Below are 15381 nucleotides of genomic sequence, written 5' to 3'. Positions count from 1 at the left end.
ATCACAAGGCAGGGGAAAAATCAGAAAATCCACACCATAAGATTAGAATCACCGATAAAATCCCCCAAAATGCTGGTCCAAAAGTACAACCGATCAATCCAGATTTTCAGCATGTCTTTGCCTATGGATGACTACTATGACACTAACATACCATTCATAGGGTTAGCATTCAATAGCAATTTCCCATCGATATCATCGATCACGGCATTATATACGGTTCCAGCTCTCACAGATAAATGGAAGTAACCCAAGAAATGATTACCTTTTGCTTGTAATTGGTGGGCGATAGGGCCTCCGGGCCCTAAAGAAGTCAAAATCACTATGCTTGAACCCAATTGTTTCCAACCACGAGTCAGCAGCTTCCTCGAGCTTTTCCATCCTCGCTAGACATAACATCCCTGCACCGGCCCAAAACCTATTGTAGCCATCGAGAGTCACTGCTCCAAAAGCAGGCACCGCAACTTTTGCATTTGATGATCCAACGTTGGCCTTGGCTTTCCCATCGTTGGGCAATGCTCCTGTACAACATAAGCAAAACTGGGTTATTCACAGACCCATTCGAATAAAGAACTCTCTTTGATACAAACATATTCTTCGAATTTATGGTCTCCCGCACCAAGCATATATAACAAACATTTATCACTTGTGACCGCAGTTATTTGGCAAATATCTTGGCTTTTTTGCCATGCACGAATAGCAATCTAACTTCAGATATCTGTGATAAAGAAAATGGAGCAAAAAAGAACATCTTTAAATGTAATCAAACTGCTGATTGATGCAAAGGAAAGTTCAAAACACATACCACAAACTTCCATATAAAGTCCAAATCATTACAAAGAGGATATATAATTAATAATAAATAAAATGTAATCAATCAAGAAAAATACTACTGATAAAAACCAATTGTGATGGTCGGAAGCACATGAGCCAGTGGTCTAAACACTGACAACTCACGTGACACTTCCAGGGTTCAAACCCTAGTTCGCACGATTTGTGATTAGAGACTAGGTACTATGCTACCGTGACAAAAAAAACATACCTACGATTATGACAAAAAAAAACAAAGTTAAAAACAATTATGATGAAACCTGCACCAAAATAATCATGGTAATGTGACAAATAATGCTTGCAGGAAAAACTGAATCTGCCCTAGACAAGCATGGAAAACCAAGCTTAATATGTGCCATACATTTCATAAAATCCAACATAACGTACTCGGACTTCAGTTGCGCAAATATTCATATACCATAAACTAGATCCCTATCATTAATACTTCCTAAGTTTCGAACTACACATTGTCTAATGTATTGGATTTAGAACAATTTCACAAAGGTATCATGCAATATGATGATGATCTACCAAAAACCTATTGCAACACCTGATCTCGGTGTTACTGCATTGTCATAACTCATACTATAAGATACCTTAAATTATACAGAAGGGAACTTAACGGTTGCAACTTCTAGCTTACACCTGAATCAGCTCTCAAAAAGGGGAATTGACGGTAAAGTTAGCACATGGAAGGACTTTGAGTTTGAGCTCTAAATCCTATATGAAAGAGGTTCTTATAATTTTCCCCTATTACTATGGAGAGTCTTGGTGCACTGTTTGAGGTGTTGCCGTTGTGATCCGTAAATCACGGATTCGAGTCCTGGAAACAGTCTCTTGCAGAATATTCTACAACGTAAGGTTTGCCTACAATACACCTTGCGGTGGGACCCCCACTCAGCGCGATTTTTTGTTCACCACGTTGCCCTTTTATTATGGGAGCATTAGTAAATTAAATACTTTTTTTCTAAAGTATAAAATAAGTAAAATAAATATTGAAGTACAAAGGTAACTTTAAAAATATAGATAAATAGCAAGACCTAAGTCTTAATAGAAGGATAGAAATGACTTTTGGAACCATAAATGACTATTTTAGTAAGAGTTTAAAAACATGTTATATTACTAAATAAATCAAGGTGATGTATTGAAAATTTGGATCTTATTACTAAGAAAGAAGTGAATTCTCCTGAAGGTGGATGTGGTGTAGACTCGTGTCATGCTTTTAAACTCCCCCTTTTGGATCAATCACAGTTCAAATTTGGATATAACATCCCTAAAAAAAGGGCCCAGCACTCAAGGAGGAAAAAACAAAAGAAAGAAAATTCTCTCGTCAAGAAGTGATTCCTTTCTCAGGGAAAAAACAGAGATAGTAAATCAAGACGGATCAAAGTTTTGTAAAGAGCATGCCAACAATATTATAACTTCTCAAGATTTTGTAGGGCTTTAGATAATAAACCTCTACCCCCTCACGAGATTATCTATATATATTACTGGTATTGTGGAGAAGTTAAATTTTCATAAATGATATAATATAGATTTATAAGTCATAGTAATTTAACCCATTATGCTTTGGAAATGATACCTCATATTGTACATGTAGTTTATAGACGGTTTGGACTTCGTGACGTATTGGGAATGATAGGACGCAATGCATGACCATGTAACTACTCACATAATGTGAGATCTTTTGGTATTGACTCCGAGTAATGTTTTGTTAAAACGTTGTTTCATATGCTTTAGTCTTACACGTCCACTTTTGTTTAAACCAGAGATAAATGAGAGTAAAAGTTAAAGATTCATGGTTATTCAAATCAAGGGGCATAATTTTAGGCATTATAGGAAATTATTCGTTTTTTTGAGTAATTAGTTACCTAACTGATAGATCCCCAATATGCTTCACGTACGTGAGACAGGGGCAAGGTAAGGCCAAGCTGCTTGAGATGGCCTCAACTAGTAGTTTTGGCTTTATTCTTTTATTGCGCTTTTGTGTTGGAGGTTTGTTTATCTTTGTGTGAGATTGGGAGTGAATAAGATGGACCTAAGGCCTAAGGTTCTCGTCGGTGGGTTAGTCGGATGTGACCAAGACGTAGGGTTCGTACCCTTATGAGAGACTCATTTTCCATAATGAATAGAACATCAGAGAGTTGATTAAAGAAAAGGGAGGCAAATGTATCTCGAATTGCATTCAAGATCAATCGTTTCTCAATAGAAATCCTAATTTCTATCATTATCAAATGTTTATTTGTGAAGTTATATAAAGTTTCACAAAGAAACACAATTATTTTGTTTATATTTCTTGATCACAATTAACTATATCTATTAATAGGATACAATAGAGTCAGAATAAATTGAAACGAGTGAAAACGAAGAATTCATGCGCCCGATCCTAAATAAACTTGGGATTAAGGCGATGTTGATGTGGATGTTGAATAGAGTCGGAATAGGTATGAATAAAAATTATCTTATTAAGGTATGAATACAAATAACTTATTCTTAAGAGATTTGAAGTGTTCTCTGGCATATTTTGTTGTAAAAAATTATTGCAAGAGTGTTTTCTTTCATTTTTACCATTTGTGTAACGATATTCGGTAAAGTAAACCAATATCGTTGTATCTTCTTTGTCTGAAAAATGTATAACGGAAATCTCATTTGCATGGTTAAGGACGGAATAACATTCTTTGAAAAGTGAATATACGTCCAGAAGACTTATCCAAGTTCTCATATTTATTAATCTTTTCTAGCAACCTTCCCATCTAGCAAGAAAGGTGAACAATGATCCCACGAATGAGAGCCCTCCCCTTTCCATGGTCAAGAATACGTAAGATGTAGCACCATCAAGCTAAAGGCCATAACCAACCTCTTTCTTTATGCATAGGCTTGCTTGAGTTTAAACCGACTACGTAGATCCAATGACTAGCATTTTCTGGAGTTCAACCATGGCGCCCTAAAAGTTAACTAGAATAGCCTAATGTGTATTCTCTATTAAGTTTTAGGAAACCATGCAAGAAAGAATTGATTTCTTGAAAGATTCCTAACATAGACTTCTCTCATATATCTCGGGTTAATACATTGATTATATATACTATAGTGTAACTAGCAACCATATACCATATTGATGTGAGTTCGAAATTTCCGTTACAATAAGCACGAGTTCATGTACCTCTCAAGAGTATGTACTGATGAGCATGTTAGCTTTCGAGAGTTTTACCTAACCCTGTCAAATGAATCCCTTGAGACCCTTCCCAAAGAAGGGTGTGAGAGACTTCACAACAAAAGCCACAACCACCCTCCTCATTTATATAAACCTTTCTTTGTTAATAAATTCATTGACAACTATGTATCAGGATGGAAAAACGAGTAATAAATTGACGAAATCATAGTTGTCAACGAATTTCCCATGTAAATGGCTTTTGAATCTTGCAATTCTTAGAAAAATTGGAAAGAAACATCTATGAACTACCAAATGAATTTCCCCTTTACCACTTTAACGAAACTTTACTCTTCATTCCTTTTTTGAAGATCAACGAATTGCATGATCAACTACCAACCTCGTGCTAAACGATCACGGGCAATTATGCCATTTATGCTTACTTTGAGAAAATTTTAATCTAAAATTTGCAATTAGTAAGTTATGTGGATTTTCATGACAAGAGAGAAGAGGGAAAATTGGTACTTGACTACAAATGAAAAATGTGGCAAAAAAATGTTTTAAGATTTATAGAATATAGAGTTCAAACTTCCTGGAGAAATGAAATTGTTTGTTTAGTTTTTCTCTTGGAGTTACAAGTGATCCTGGAGACCAGACAAACATCAGGATCAGAACTATTAACAGTACATCCATTTAGTGGATGAGATGAGACAAAAAAAAACTTTTAGTTCTTTAAAGGATCAAAGCATTTAGTAGAAAGAAGAGTGTTGTTTTCGGATAATTCACAAATACAAGTTTCAAGCTAGCTCAAAGTAGATCCCTTACATCTATCTTCGACTTTGCCACCTAAGAAATGGAAAAGAATGTGATAGCTTTCTTGTAATAGCATTCTTAGAACTCTAACGTGAAGTGTTTCGGAATTAGGCTGGGATAAAACTAATCATATATAAGTTATATTCCCTCCTTAATTTTGGCTAACATATTTAATTGTTGTATCAAAGATAGCATGACACTTTAGAACATATCTAGAATCTACAAATAAGGTGAAAAAGTGTAGTGTTGGTAAAAACTTGAGCAAAATATGCAACTTTTAAAGCTCCTAACCATCAACAAGAAAAGAGTAAAAATAAATCAATAAATTCACTGTCCATTTCCTGTGGATATTGCATCAGATTTATTTTCACAGAAAATTTTAATCAATAATGACAAGATTAATTATTGTTTCGCCAAGGTACCTGGAATGGTAGGTGTCAATCCATGATATGTTAGGAAGCATGCAGATAATTCCCTCCAATATTTCATAGATGGAATTTGATAAATAGGGTACCTAAAACAGTTACGAATAAACCGATTCACTACCATCATTAATTTGAAAAAGTTCTGCAATTTTGGGTAAAGGTAGCAACAGGCATCAAATATACATAATAGAAGAACTTATTAATCATGTGAACATCAGGAGTAGAAAATGGAAACTCATAAGAACATGAGGTAATGCTATCGTTCCTCTTTATGAGAGTATATCCAAGTCAATTAAAAGGAATTGATTAAGGATCAAAGTAACTTTATAACAAACAAGGGGTTAAAACTGAAGGGGGTAATAGGAGATTAAACATACCAAGCTATGGAAAGCCAGCTATATTGCGACAACTCCGCAGTCTTCAGACTAAATAAACCATGGTGCTTCTCGGCAAGCTCAGCTATCTATAAAACGGAAAAAGATGCCACATGATATTTAAGCAAGGAGAGCGCAAATGCTGTAAATAAGAAAAGAAAATAACCCCACATCACAGGAATAAATAGATATGCACAACATACCATATATGTAAGAGGAGTTCTGTCAATTGGCTTATCGGTCTCGTTATATTGAAAATAAAGGTTACCCAGATGATCAGCGGTCAAGAATCGGTGTGGGTCACTTCCTTGAGCGCTACATTCAGCGCTCACCTCACCACTTTTTCCTGCCACCAAGGTCCTACACTCACAAAAAAAAAAAAACATATACACATAGACGAATTATGAGCTCAGATACCAAGTATTGTTCCACAAGAACCTCTAAACACAAGTGACCGATAGCATAGTAAATTCGAACATTTGTAAGCTTCCAAGGCATAACTTCTTTCCAAGAAAAGAACACTCCGCGTCATAAAAGTTATGCTTCTTGGAAAAACGCCAAACTAACTAAATCATGCATACTATGGTCCTTAAACGTTTCACAAATCAATCGTAATAACAATTACATCTTCACATCTACATCATGATAGAATCAATCCTTCCAAAATCGACAGCCAGACAACCGACACAGATTCAGCTCCATTTGCTCACATCAAATAATACCATATCATACACAAAACACAGACATTTCGAAGTGGAAACAAACGACACACACCACAAGACATATAGAAAACGCAAAAAAAAAAACAAGTGAAATCAACGAAGGCGACGAAACCTGGAAGAAGAAGAAGAAGAAGAAGCAGAAGAATCATCGGCAATTTGCTTGGGTTTTGTGAAGATCTGGATCGCGGAGAGATAAGGAGTATAATACTGAGTAAGCTTCGCAGTGTCTTCGATCCAAAGAGGAACACTGACGCCATAAGTGCTCCAATCTTCGTAGGCATCCCAGAAATGCCTCAACTCTATCGGAGCCTGAGACTGTGACTGTTCATCTTTTGCCGAAGAGTATGACCCGCAAGTCTGCGCAGATTTGATTTAGGGTCCGATTACACTATTCGGGTCTACAAATCGGGTTAAAGCCTTGTAATTCTAAAAAAGTCCTTTATATTTCTAATATTTACAAATTTTCCTATATAGTTTTAGACTAGTCAATTACATACTGCGAGTGATTACAAACTGTGCGGTCGTTATGAATAAAAAGTTTTTAGTGACGATTAGTTGAATTAGATTCTTGCGACTTTACTATTTATTAGAAATTATTGCTGAACCTCTTGATGATTTAGATTTTTGTTGACTTTGAATACTTTTAAATTTTTGGTACGTGAATAATTTAAAATTCGAGTTTAATTGTTTTACACGGTTTAAGTTTGACACATGTCATTTTACCAAAAAAAAAGTTTGACACATGTCAATATATTAATTGGGAAAATTTTAAATTGATAAAATGCACTAGAATGATATTTTTCGGGTAAGTAATGAATGATAAATCTTATATAATAGGGAATATTTCTTTAGAGATATTTAAAAAAAAAATTTATTCAATGAGTTGCAAAACTTATATTTTATGCAAAAATGACGCATTTACATTTCTTATATATGTACATAATTATTTTTTATGGAAATTTATGATAAATAATCATAAAACAAAATGACGAAACATGTTTTTTAAAATAAAACGGTAAAAAGCTGTGGGCCCGATTGTATTAACCATTATATTCTTCGATTTTTTCCATGATAAATCTTAAACAAAAAATTATAAATTATTTATTTAAAACAACCTTTGTTGTTGTCGATTCTTTAACCAAAATTTAAAAACAAAAAGTACAAGCCATTCGATTTAGAATCGAACTCTTTATTATATAAAAAAAATAAGATTTAAAAAAACAGTAAATTTCTAAGCGAGAATTTATGCGAAATATAATCGGAAACGCGAAAAATGCATGGACGTCGTGTGCGAATTTACGTGCAGATCATATATGATGAGGAATATTAAAAAATAAATCAATTGATTTATTACCTCGGGCGGATAATGAAGGGACACGCGAGCACAAGTGCTGTCGAGGAAACTCTCGAAATTGGACATTTTACTCTCACCCATTCCCCCTGATTCAGACATCATAGTATCAGTAATAAAAATATTTACAGTAATATAACTAACAAGGAAATTCGAGTAAAAAAAGAGAGAGAGAAATTACGGTACCGAATCTCGAGAGAGGAGACGAAGAAAGGAGAAGAAGAATGGAGTGAGGAAATACGAATATATATATATATATATATATATATATAAGAAAAATCCAAGATAATTAAAAGAAAGGTCATAATTGATAATTAATTTTTGCGTGTTAGTTTTATCTCAATTTGGCAGTTTACACCTTTCTCTTAAAAATGCATTTCTTTTACTCGTAATAAATTTTGACACTTCATTTATTCCCTTTTTTTTTGTCGTTGAGCTTATCTTCTTAAAATATTCCTCATAATTATCTTATAAAATAAACATACATAGCTGAATTAAATTAAGATTAAATGAATATATATCCATTATAGAATGAAACAAATTACATATAAATCAGATATTAGTTGTTTTTCCTAAATATAAATATTTGAGAATTTCTGTACATTTTATCTTTTGAGTTTTCTTATTGTTCTCTTTTTTAGACAATTCTTTTATCTATGCATTTTTTTTTCCTTTTCCGTTACCTAATGAAAAACATATACATATATGTAATATTATTATAATATATAATATATAATTTACAAGAGATTATGAGTTGTGTTTAGTAACCGTCACTGTGGCCCCCACACCTTGTTTTTAATTAAATATTCCGTTTGAAAAATATTCTCTGCGGTGTTCTTTTATTCTCCTATATCCACGTGTGTGTCTACATAAGGAAGTTTGGATATAACAGCAATGTAATTATAAAGAAAATGACGTGGCAATTACAATAGGAAAGCTTATTGCATGCTGGAAAACCCGCCCACTGTTTTTGTGTTCCAATTATTTTTTTAATAATGTTTATCTAATTGGAATTATGCTTAGCTTTTTATTCGTAAAAAATGATTCATTGTATTTAACCTGTTTTCTAATTTCCGATCAGTTAATAAATTTATTCAAATTAACATTTTTATATTTGTTTTAATTTAACCCCATTTTTTATATCCAGATTTAAATTCAGAAAGATGTAGAGAGACTTATATTTATATTTATATATATGGCTATAGATACACGCTACTGTAACATATACATAACCGATATATGCAGCATGCTGATTATATGCTATCGGCCCATTTCAGATTACAAAAGCCCAACCACTACAATTCCACAGATACGCTAATTAATCAATGAATCTAATACAGAGAAGAAAAAAAATACGAATAATCTAACCGTGTTTACTATGATACATGCATTCACACACGCATATATATATATATATATATATATATACACATACACATATTATGTAGATATTGTCTTCCTCTAACGTCGTATTATATTCATGACAACTAACTATATATATATATATATATATATGTGTGTATATAAGTGCATGCACTTGAATGTGCATATCACATGGATGACGAATGTGGTTTACAAATGGTGGGATCCATTACCTATCACTCCCTTTTTTTATCGTTGTGTTATATCATTTTTTATAATCAAAATCGCTTTTATAATAACCAAGAAAATAAATAAATCTTAGCGTGGAAGATGATGGTTTCATGGCGTCAGAAAGTAACGACGCCAACTCAGAGAGAGATCCAATATCAATGTCGAAAACGGAGAAATTGTTCCAAGCAAAATAAGAAAATCCACGTGGCAGTTAAAAAATCCACGTGGAATATGGGAAACCCTATTCGGCTAAATATAAGCCGACAAATGTTCACACGGTTGAATACATGGCTAAGTAAAATTAGGGGCCCATTAATTAAGATAACGTTTCGGACAACTTGCGGGCAAGAGAAAAGGCATGTCGGAGTCTAACGTCAGACTGTGTAGATCTTGTTTGTTCTTTTTTTTTTTCATGTAATCTTTTTTTTTTGCTAATTTTTTTTTTTTGATATATTGGAGAACCCCGTGACTATCTACTCTTACAAACGGAGACGAACTGGTCACCATCCGCACCTAACAGTCCCCATGGACCTCAGTCCGCTGGATCTGGCCACCAGGTGCACCTAACGCTCGGGCCGTAGTTGGACTTAGGCGCCTGCGGGTCAAACCCCAAACCCACGCGCACGAGCCTGCAACACACGCATAGGAGGTAAATCAGCCCATTATGATAGACTGACAGGCGAGCAGGTCAGAGGAAGGGAGACGATATGATTCGAACCCCCCATCTCAAGAAGTTGCCCGCCTGCTCCCAACCAACTGACCTGTAATATTTAAATTGCATGCCTCATATCTACCTCATATGTATAAGGATCGAAAATTTGATATTAAACCTTAGTATATTTTGATATAGGTTATCATATTTTATAATAAAAATGTATTATGGTCAATTAATTTTCGTAAGTAATCATATATATGATGATTTTTCCTTAAAAGATAGATTTAAAAATAGAAAAAAAAAACACTTCACAAAACGTTTTTAGTTTTTGACACATTTCAACAAATTTCATAATCTTTAAATCTCTTAAATTGCATAAGTAAATACAAATCATATGAGCTGCATATCCAAAGATATAATAAGCCTTCGAACTTTGTTCTAAAAATGTTTAGATGATTAAAAAATGCTTATATAAGATATAAACTCTATTTTAAAAAAAATATTCTTCGTCTATCAATGGAAATCATGTAAAAAAACGATGATATATTGTAGGTTATGCAATATATTTTGGGATGGAATCAGAGTTTGATATGGGAAATCCATATTATTTAATTCACCAACTATTCCATGCCCCGTTCAATCAATTAAAAAATTTTAATTTCTTTATAAATTTTATAAGATTTTGAATAAAATTACTAAATACCCTCATAAATTAAATTTGTTTATAATAAAATTATATTTTTTTGGTCCGTCACTGATTCAAATCCTCGTAGGGAACACCTAGATCCTTCCAAGAGTCGACAAAGAAGATTTGACAATTCACTTCTTAGTCGCAACACTTTTTTTTTTTTTTGTATTATTATTTTTCATTTGATTTTCTTTTCTTTCTAAAAGCAGCCAAAACAAACCAAATGCATAATCTTCCCACAGAGATTTTTTTTTTAATAAAAAAACCCTAAAAAAGGTGGCTTTTCTCCTTCATTGATGACCCATCCATGACTCATCCTCAATACCACAAAGGGGTTTCAAAGATTCAACTGCCTCTCCTTCTTGTCTTTCCCTTCCCCTTTATATATCTCTCCTCAACCGCTCTCCTCTGTCATCAGACCACAACCAAACTCACAACCCACAGGGAACAGATTCATCGTTCTCCAGTCGAAGATGAGCACGAACAGACTTCAACAACAAGTCATCTCCTTCCCTCCCGTCGAGAAATCTCCCGTCGGTTACTTGCCTGATACGGCATCTGTAAGCAAGTTCCGGGTTTCGACTTCTTCCAAGAAATCCGAACAAAGTTCGTGCCTTTACCTCCTTTTATGTTTCTCCCATTTGGTTCGGTAGCGCTATCGCTTTCTTTGAATTCATAAAAGCTAACGGGTCGATCTCTTTATGGCGTGACAGGCAAAGGAAAATCGGTTATCAGAAGGATAAGCACACAAGGGAAGAAAACCGACGGTTTCGCCTTCACCAATGGGGCAAGAGACCAGACCATGTTGGGACCAAAGCTTACCGAAACAGTGAAGAGGAAACTAACCTTGGGGGCGAGGATTCTTCAAGTGGGAGGGCTCCAGAAAATCTTCAAGAGGCTATTCAGGGTCGGTGAAGGGGAGAAGCTGCTCAAGGCCTACCAGTGCTACCTGTCAACGACGTCTGGTCCTATCCCGGGTCTTCTCTTCATCTCGTCCAAGAAGATCGCCTTCTGCAGCGAAAGATCGATCAAGATTTCTTCTCCCGAGGGAGACACGGTCAGGGTTCACTACAAGGTATCCATCCCACTGAGCAAGATCAAGAGAGTGAACCAGAGCCAGAACACGGAGAAGCCGTCACAGAAGTACCTGGAAGTAGTCACGGTCGATGATTTCGACTTTTGGTTCATGGGATTCTTGAGCCACCAGAAAGCTTTCAACTCTCTTCAGCAGGCGCTGTCTCAGAGCTTGGAAGAAGAAGAAGACGATGCCCAATAAGTCAGGGTTCTCTGAGGTGGTTCAGGTTGAGAAGAAGAAACATTTCGTCTCTTTCTTTACTTGTTTCATCAGAATTGTCATATGAATGAAATTAGGGGAGCCTAGAAAGACAAAAAAAAAAAAAAAATTGTACAAAACTCATTTTTACCATTTCTTTTCCACTGTAAACACTGCTCATGCAAGAACAGGAACTCAACATATAAGCTGTTCTTTTATCCTGGTTCCGCACCACCATTGTCAATCCAAGTACAAATCCAACAGTTCTTGAGTGCTGGAAACATTATGGAAAGAAGAAACATCAGATGACTTCAATTGCACAAATGCATAAAGTGCATAAGCTCATTGCATAACCTTAAGGCCATTCGAGTCGATTCACAAGCACCTTTTAATCTGAAGAGCACCACCGTTGCCAGGCTTAAAAAGAAGAAGAAGTAAACAGTCCTGTTTCTCCCATCACAAGGTTGGAATCAGAGAGTTTCACGGAAGCAACAACATCTGGTTCGATTGAACTTCCCAGAAAATTTTATCTTACGACCTTTTGGGAAAACCAGACCAGCTTCCTCCCATGTTCTTTCCTTCACATGTGGAAGATGCCTTACTGGAAAAGCGGCATCTGTGATATCTTCACAGCCACAGATATCAAGAGCCTCCAAGTTTTTGCACCGAGTGAGGATGCAGCTTATGGAAGAGTCAGTTATATTCAGACACCTACCCATATTTAGGTTCTTGAGGTTGTCTCTACAGGAGTAAGCGGCCAATATTTTAGATACGTTAGAGATATGCGGCAACCATTAGCTGTTAGAGTTTCCAAATTCTTGCAAAATTCGCCAAAGATAATACAGATTCACCCTCAACTTTGTAAAACTAACACCCCTGCATCTCCGAGTTTACTGCATCTGATAGCTAAGAATTTTATCTTCAGACATCCTTTTTCAAGATCACTCAGGTCTGAATCAGTAATATTGCTGATATTTTGAAGTCCAAGAGCTTGTAAATCACAGCAATTCTCAGAGAGCGATTAATAATTTGTCTCTGAGAAATTGGCACCCGATAAAATTGCAAAGTCCTCAGGCCACGACAGCCTTCTGCAACATCGGATAATCCTTTATCCGTGAGCTATACACAGTAGGATACATTCAAAAACTGAAGATAAGAGAGACTAGATCCAATTGGTTCCAACCCAGAATGTGTAACACCCCTCAAAACAGTTAAGCAAAACCAAAGTTACCCTAACCAAAATTACAGCAGCCAGCCAAAATATTGAAGGAAGCAATACCAACCAGCTTACAATTTTTTTTTGTTCTCTTTGGCTTTATAAATATAAAAGGAAATGGCATATACCCATAAACTAGATGGTCAAACGTTGCCAAAATCCTTTTTCTGTCACCTTGGCAAAACCCAATTAAGATTAGAAATCAAAGCATAGGATCATTCCATTCCACTATCAACACAGATGACTCCATGCTGCTTTACATATCGATAATACTTTGATTAACTATGCTATCTAGTTATGCCTAAAAAGAGGTGTGATGAACTAAGATTGAGTGGTTCAACTGGCAAGGAACAGAGCAAAAGCTCCTTTCCAACCCAAACTCTCGGAAATGTACTTGGGCCAAAGAAACAATGAACTTCCAGATTGTAGAAAAGAAAAGGGTGTGATGGTCAGGTTAGGACAGAGAAACTCTTCAAAAACACTAGCACATCATCAGACTTAACAACTCAAACCAAGAACACATCCATACCTGAAGGGAAAAATAGAGTGCCTACTCAAAATAATCGCCTAGGTAGGATTCAAACAAGAAAACCCCCCACTAAGGTTGAATTATCTAACCGGCTCTCACGAATATGATCATCACCAAGACAACCAAAGGTTATGGTATATGTCAAATCTCAAATTTGAACACCACCACTTGAAGCCAATGACTTGCAACCTTAGAAGGATTGGAGAATTTCGTTCTATACCCAAATCATTGGCAGTAACCCTAACCCACAGAGACAGCATTATACTACTATACAGCACTGACCCAAAAACCCAAACAATAGCTTCAGTCTAGAAATTGCAAATTACCATCCATTAACACAGAAAGGTAAGAACTTGCAGCCAAAACAGTCACCTTCACATTCCCGCATTTGTGGACTACAAGCACTTGAATCCATCGGCGATGGCATAGAAGTCAGAATCCGCACGAGCCTTGAGATTCTTCGTCTCGCAAACCAGACCGACCACCTCCTTGTCCTTGTCGCTGTCGCTGTCGCTGTCGCTGTCCAACCTCGACAACACCCATCTGAGCTCTTTGTCGTTCAAACGCCTCGTTAATGCATACCGACGCCATGATCGGACTCGCGAAATCTCCGCAAGCCGGGATTTAATCAAATCAAAATCACGGTTACCGCTAATCCGAAACGGACCTCCGCCAAAAATTGACCGTTTTCATGCTCAACTCAGTTCAACAAGGTTTTTGTTGACATGTTATTTTTTTCCTCGCTTCTCACGACGATGATGCGTATCCATTCGCCATGAACCAATACACTAATCTTTTGCCATGAACCAATATTAGGGAAAAATACCTATTTTGTTCCAATACGCCAAATAAATACACTAATCTTTAAATTACCAAATTAATATCCAATTTATATGCCGTCGTCCATTTTTATATCTATTGACATAAATTGATCAAATTAATATATTTATTTTTAACAATTTAAAATTTTGATTATTTATATGGCATATTTAGATAAAATATTTGATAATTTTTTTAAAAAATTTAGTGTAGAAGGGCTCTTTTTAAATGAAATAGTTAGTTTAAAATAATATCATAAAATCAATAATTATTTATTAAAAAAAATTCTTTACATACCGACAACAAAAAATCTTTCATCTCTTATAAAAGGGACTGATTCAGTCCATCCCAAATCAACTCATTCCGATTTAAAAATATTTTAATCCAATTTCTATTTTTAATGAACCAAATATTGATTAGTCCAATCCACATCCATTGGCAAACCAAATATATAATTTTTTTAAAAAAATTTAAAAATACTATAACTTATACTAAAAAAATAAAATTTTATAAAAAACAAACTAAATATCTAATAAAAATATAATTTTATATAAAATATTTAAAAATATATAAAAACATTAAAAATAAAAAAAATACTTTTTTCCTGTCTCGTGGGTCCGCTAGCCATGAATCGAACTCGTAAAGACTTACTTGTTTGATCCGTTTTTTTTTCTGAACTCAAATATTCTAAATTCGGCTCCGTAAAATGTGGACCACCACACGAACCAACCCACGAGCCAAACTCGTTTTACATCCCTTCTCTCAATCAAATACAAGAAAGAAATTTGTGGATCATCATTGAATTAAAAAAGAGAAATAGTTAGTTGAGGATTCAACCAAATTCAATGCCAAGGAGCTGAAACTCTGGAGCTCCTCCATCAGAAGAATCAGACAGTTGCAGCGGCTCCCCTGTTTCTATATGGACACTCACTCTATCAACGACTACC

The 15381-nt window shown here is 35.1% G+C and overlaps 3 protein-coding genes and 1 long non-coding RNA gene across 8 annotated transcripts in view; 1 reads left to right on the top strand and 3 right to left on the bottom strand.

Annotated features, from left to right (window-relative positions):
* Positions 1–15: 15 nt before the first annotated feature.
* LOC104818383 lies at positions 16–7875 on the bottom strand. 2 transcript variants are annotated; one of them, XM_010547949.1, is made up of 7 exons: positions 7848–7875; positions 7665–7750; positions 6423–6667; positions 5792–5948; positions 5592–5677; positions 5212–5303; positions 16–518 (listed from the first exon to the last, which is right to left on the bottom strand). In XM_010547949.1, the coding sequence occupies exons 2-7, from the start codon at positions 7743–7745 to the stop codon at positions 259–261; spliced, it is 921 nt and encodes a 306-aa protein (XP_010546251.1). In that variant the 5' UTR covers positions 7746–7750; positions 7848–7875; the 3' UTR covers positions 16–258. The 2 variants fall into 2 exon arrangements, with proteins under 2 accessions (XP_010546251.1, XP_019058637.1); XM_019203092.1 differs by lacking the exon at positions 16–518 and adding an exon at positions 4574–4822.
* A 2901-nt stretch (positions 7876–10776) lies between these two features.
* Positions 10777–12071, top strand: LOC104818380 (GEM-like protein 4). Its single transcript, XM_010547948.2, has 2 exons — positions 10777–11203; positions 11311–12071. The coding sequence occupies exons 1-2, from the start codon at positions 11071–11073 to the stop codon at positions 11871–11873; spliced, it is 696 nt and encodes a 231-aa protein (XP_010546250.1). The 5' UTR covers positions 10777–11070; the 3' UTR covers positions 11874–12071.
* LOC104818381 lies at positions 11542–14416 on the bottom strand. Of its 3 annotated transcripts, XR_772678.1 has the most exons (5): positions 13988–14416; positions 12256–12958; positions 12022–12144; positions 11745–11842; positions 11542–11634 (listed from the first exon to the last, which is right to left on the bottom strand). It is a non-coding gene; the product is annotated as an uncharacterized LOC104818381 (long non-coding RNA). The 3 variants fall into 3 exon arrangements; XR_772677.1 differs by having other exon boundaries at positions 12225–14416; XR_772676.1 differs by having other exon boundaries at positions 12256–14416.
* Positions 14417–15067: 651 nt separating this feature from the next.
* The window catches only part of LOC104818378 (FAD synthetase 2, chloroplastic-like), a 3624-nt gene continuing 3310 nt past the window's right edge, over positions 15068–15381 (bottom strand). Inside the window, exon 6 of one of the 2 annotated variants that reach the window (XM_019203090.1) lies at positions 15068–15362. In XM_019203090.1, coding sequence (XP_019058635.1) covers positions 15267–15362 — 96 coding nt within the window. In that variant the 3' untranslated portion in view covers positions 15068–15266. The other variant, XM_010547946.1, reaches the window with a different exon arrangement.

The sequence above is a fragment of the Tarenaya hassleriana genome, unplaced genomic scaffold, assembly GCF_000463585.1.
Source record: "Tarenaya hassleriana unplaced genomic scaffold, ASM46358v1 Cleome29, whole genome shotgun sequence".
NCBI lineage: Eukaryota > Viridiplantae > Streptophyta > Magnoliopsida > Brassicales > Cleomaceae > Tarenaya > Tarenaya hassleriana.
The sequence above is the reverse complement of the archived record's forward strand: the minus strand, read 5'-3'. Positions and strand labels throughout refer to the sequence as shown.

What these genes read in the sequence shown, in the direction of transcription:
- LOC104818383 (XM_010547949.1), bottom strand. Translation starts at nt 7,745, where the DNA reads ATGGGTGAGAGTAAAATGTCCAATTTCGAGAGTTTCCTCGACAGCACT. An exon ending in CCCTTCATTATCCGCCCGAG is followed by an intron (nt 6,668 to 7,664) that starts GTAATAAATCAA and finishes AAATCTGCGCAG; the next exon opens with ACTTGCGGGTCATACTCTTC. An exon ending in AGCTGGCTTTCCATAGCTTG is followed by an intron (nt 5,304 to 5,591) that starts GTATGTTTAATC and finishes TAACTGTTTTAG; the next exon opens with GTACCCTATTTATCAAATTC.
- LOC104818380 (XM_010547948.2), top strand. Translation starts at nt 11,071, where the DNA reads ATGAGCACGAACAGACTTCAACAACAAGTCATCTCCTTCCCTCCCGTC. An exon ending in TTCCAAGAAATCCGAACAAA is followed by an intron (nt 11,204 to 11,310) that starts GTTCGTGCCTTT and finishes ATGGCGTGACAG; the next exon opens with GCAAAGGAAAATCGGTTATC.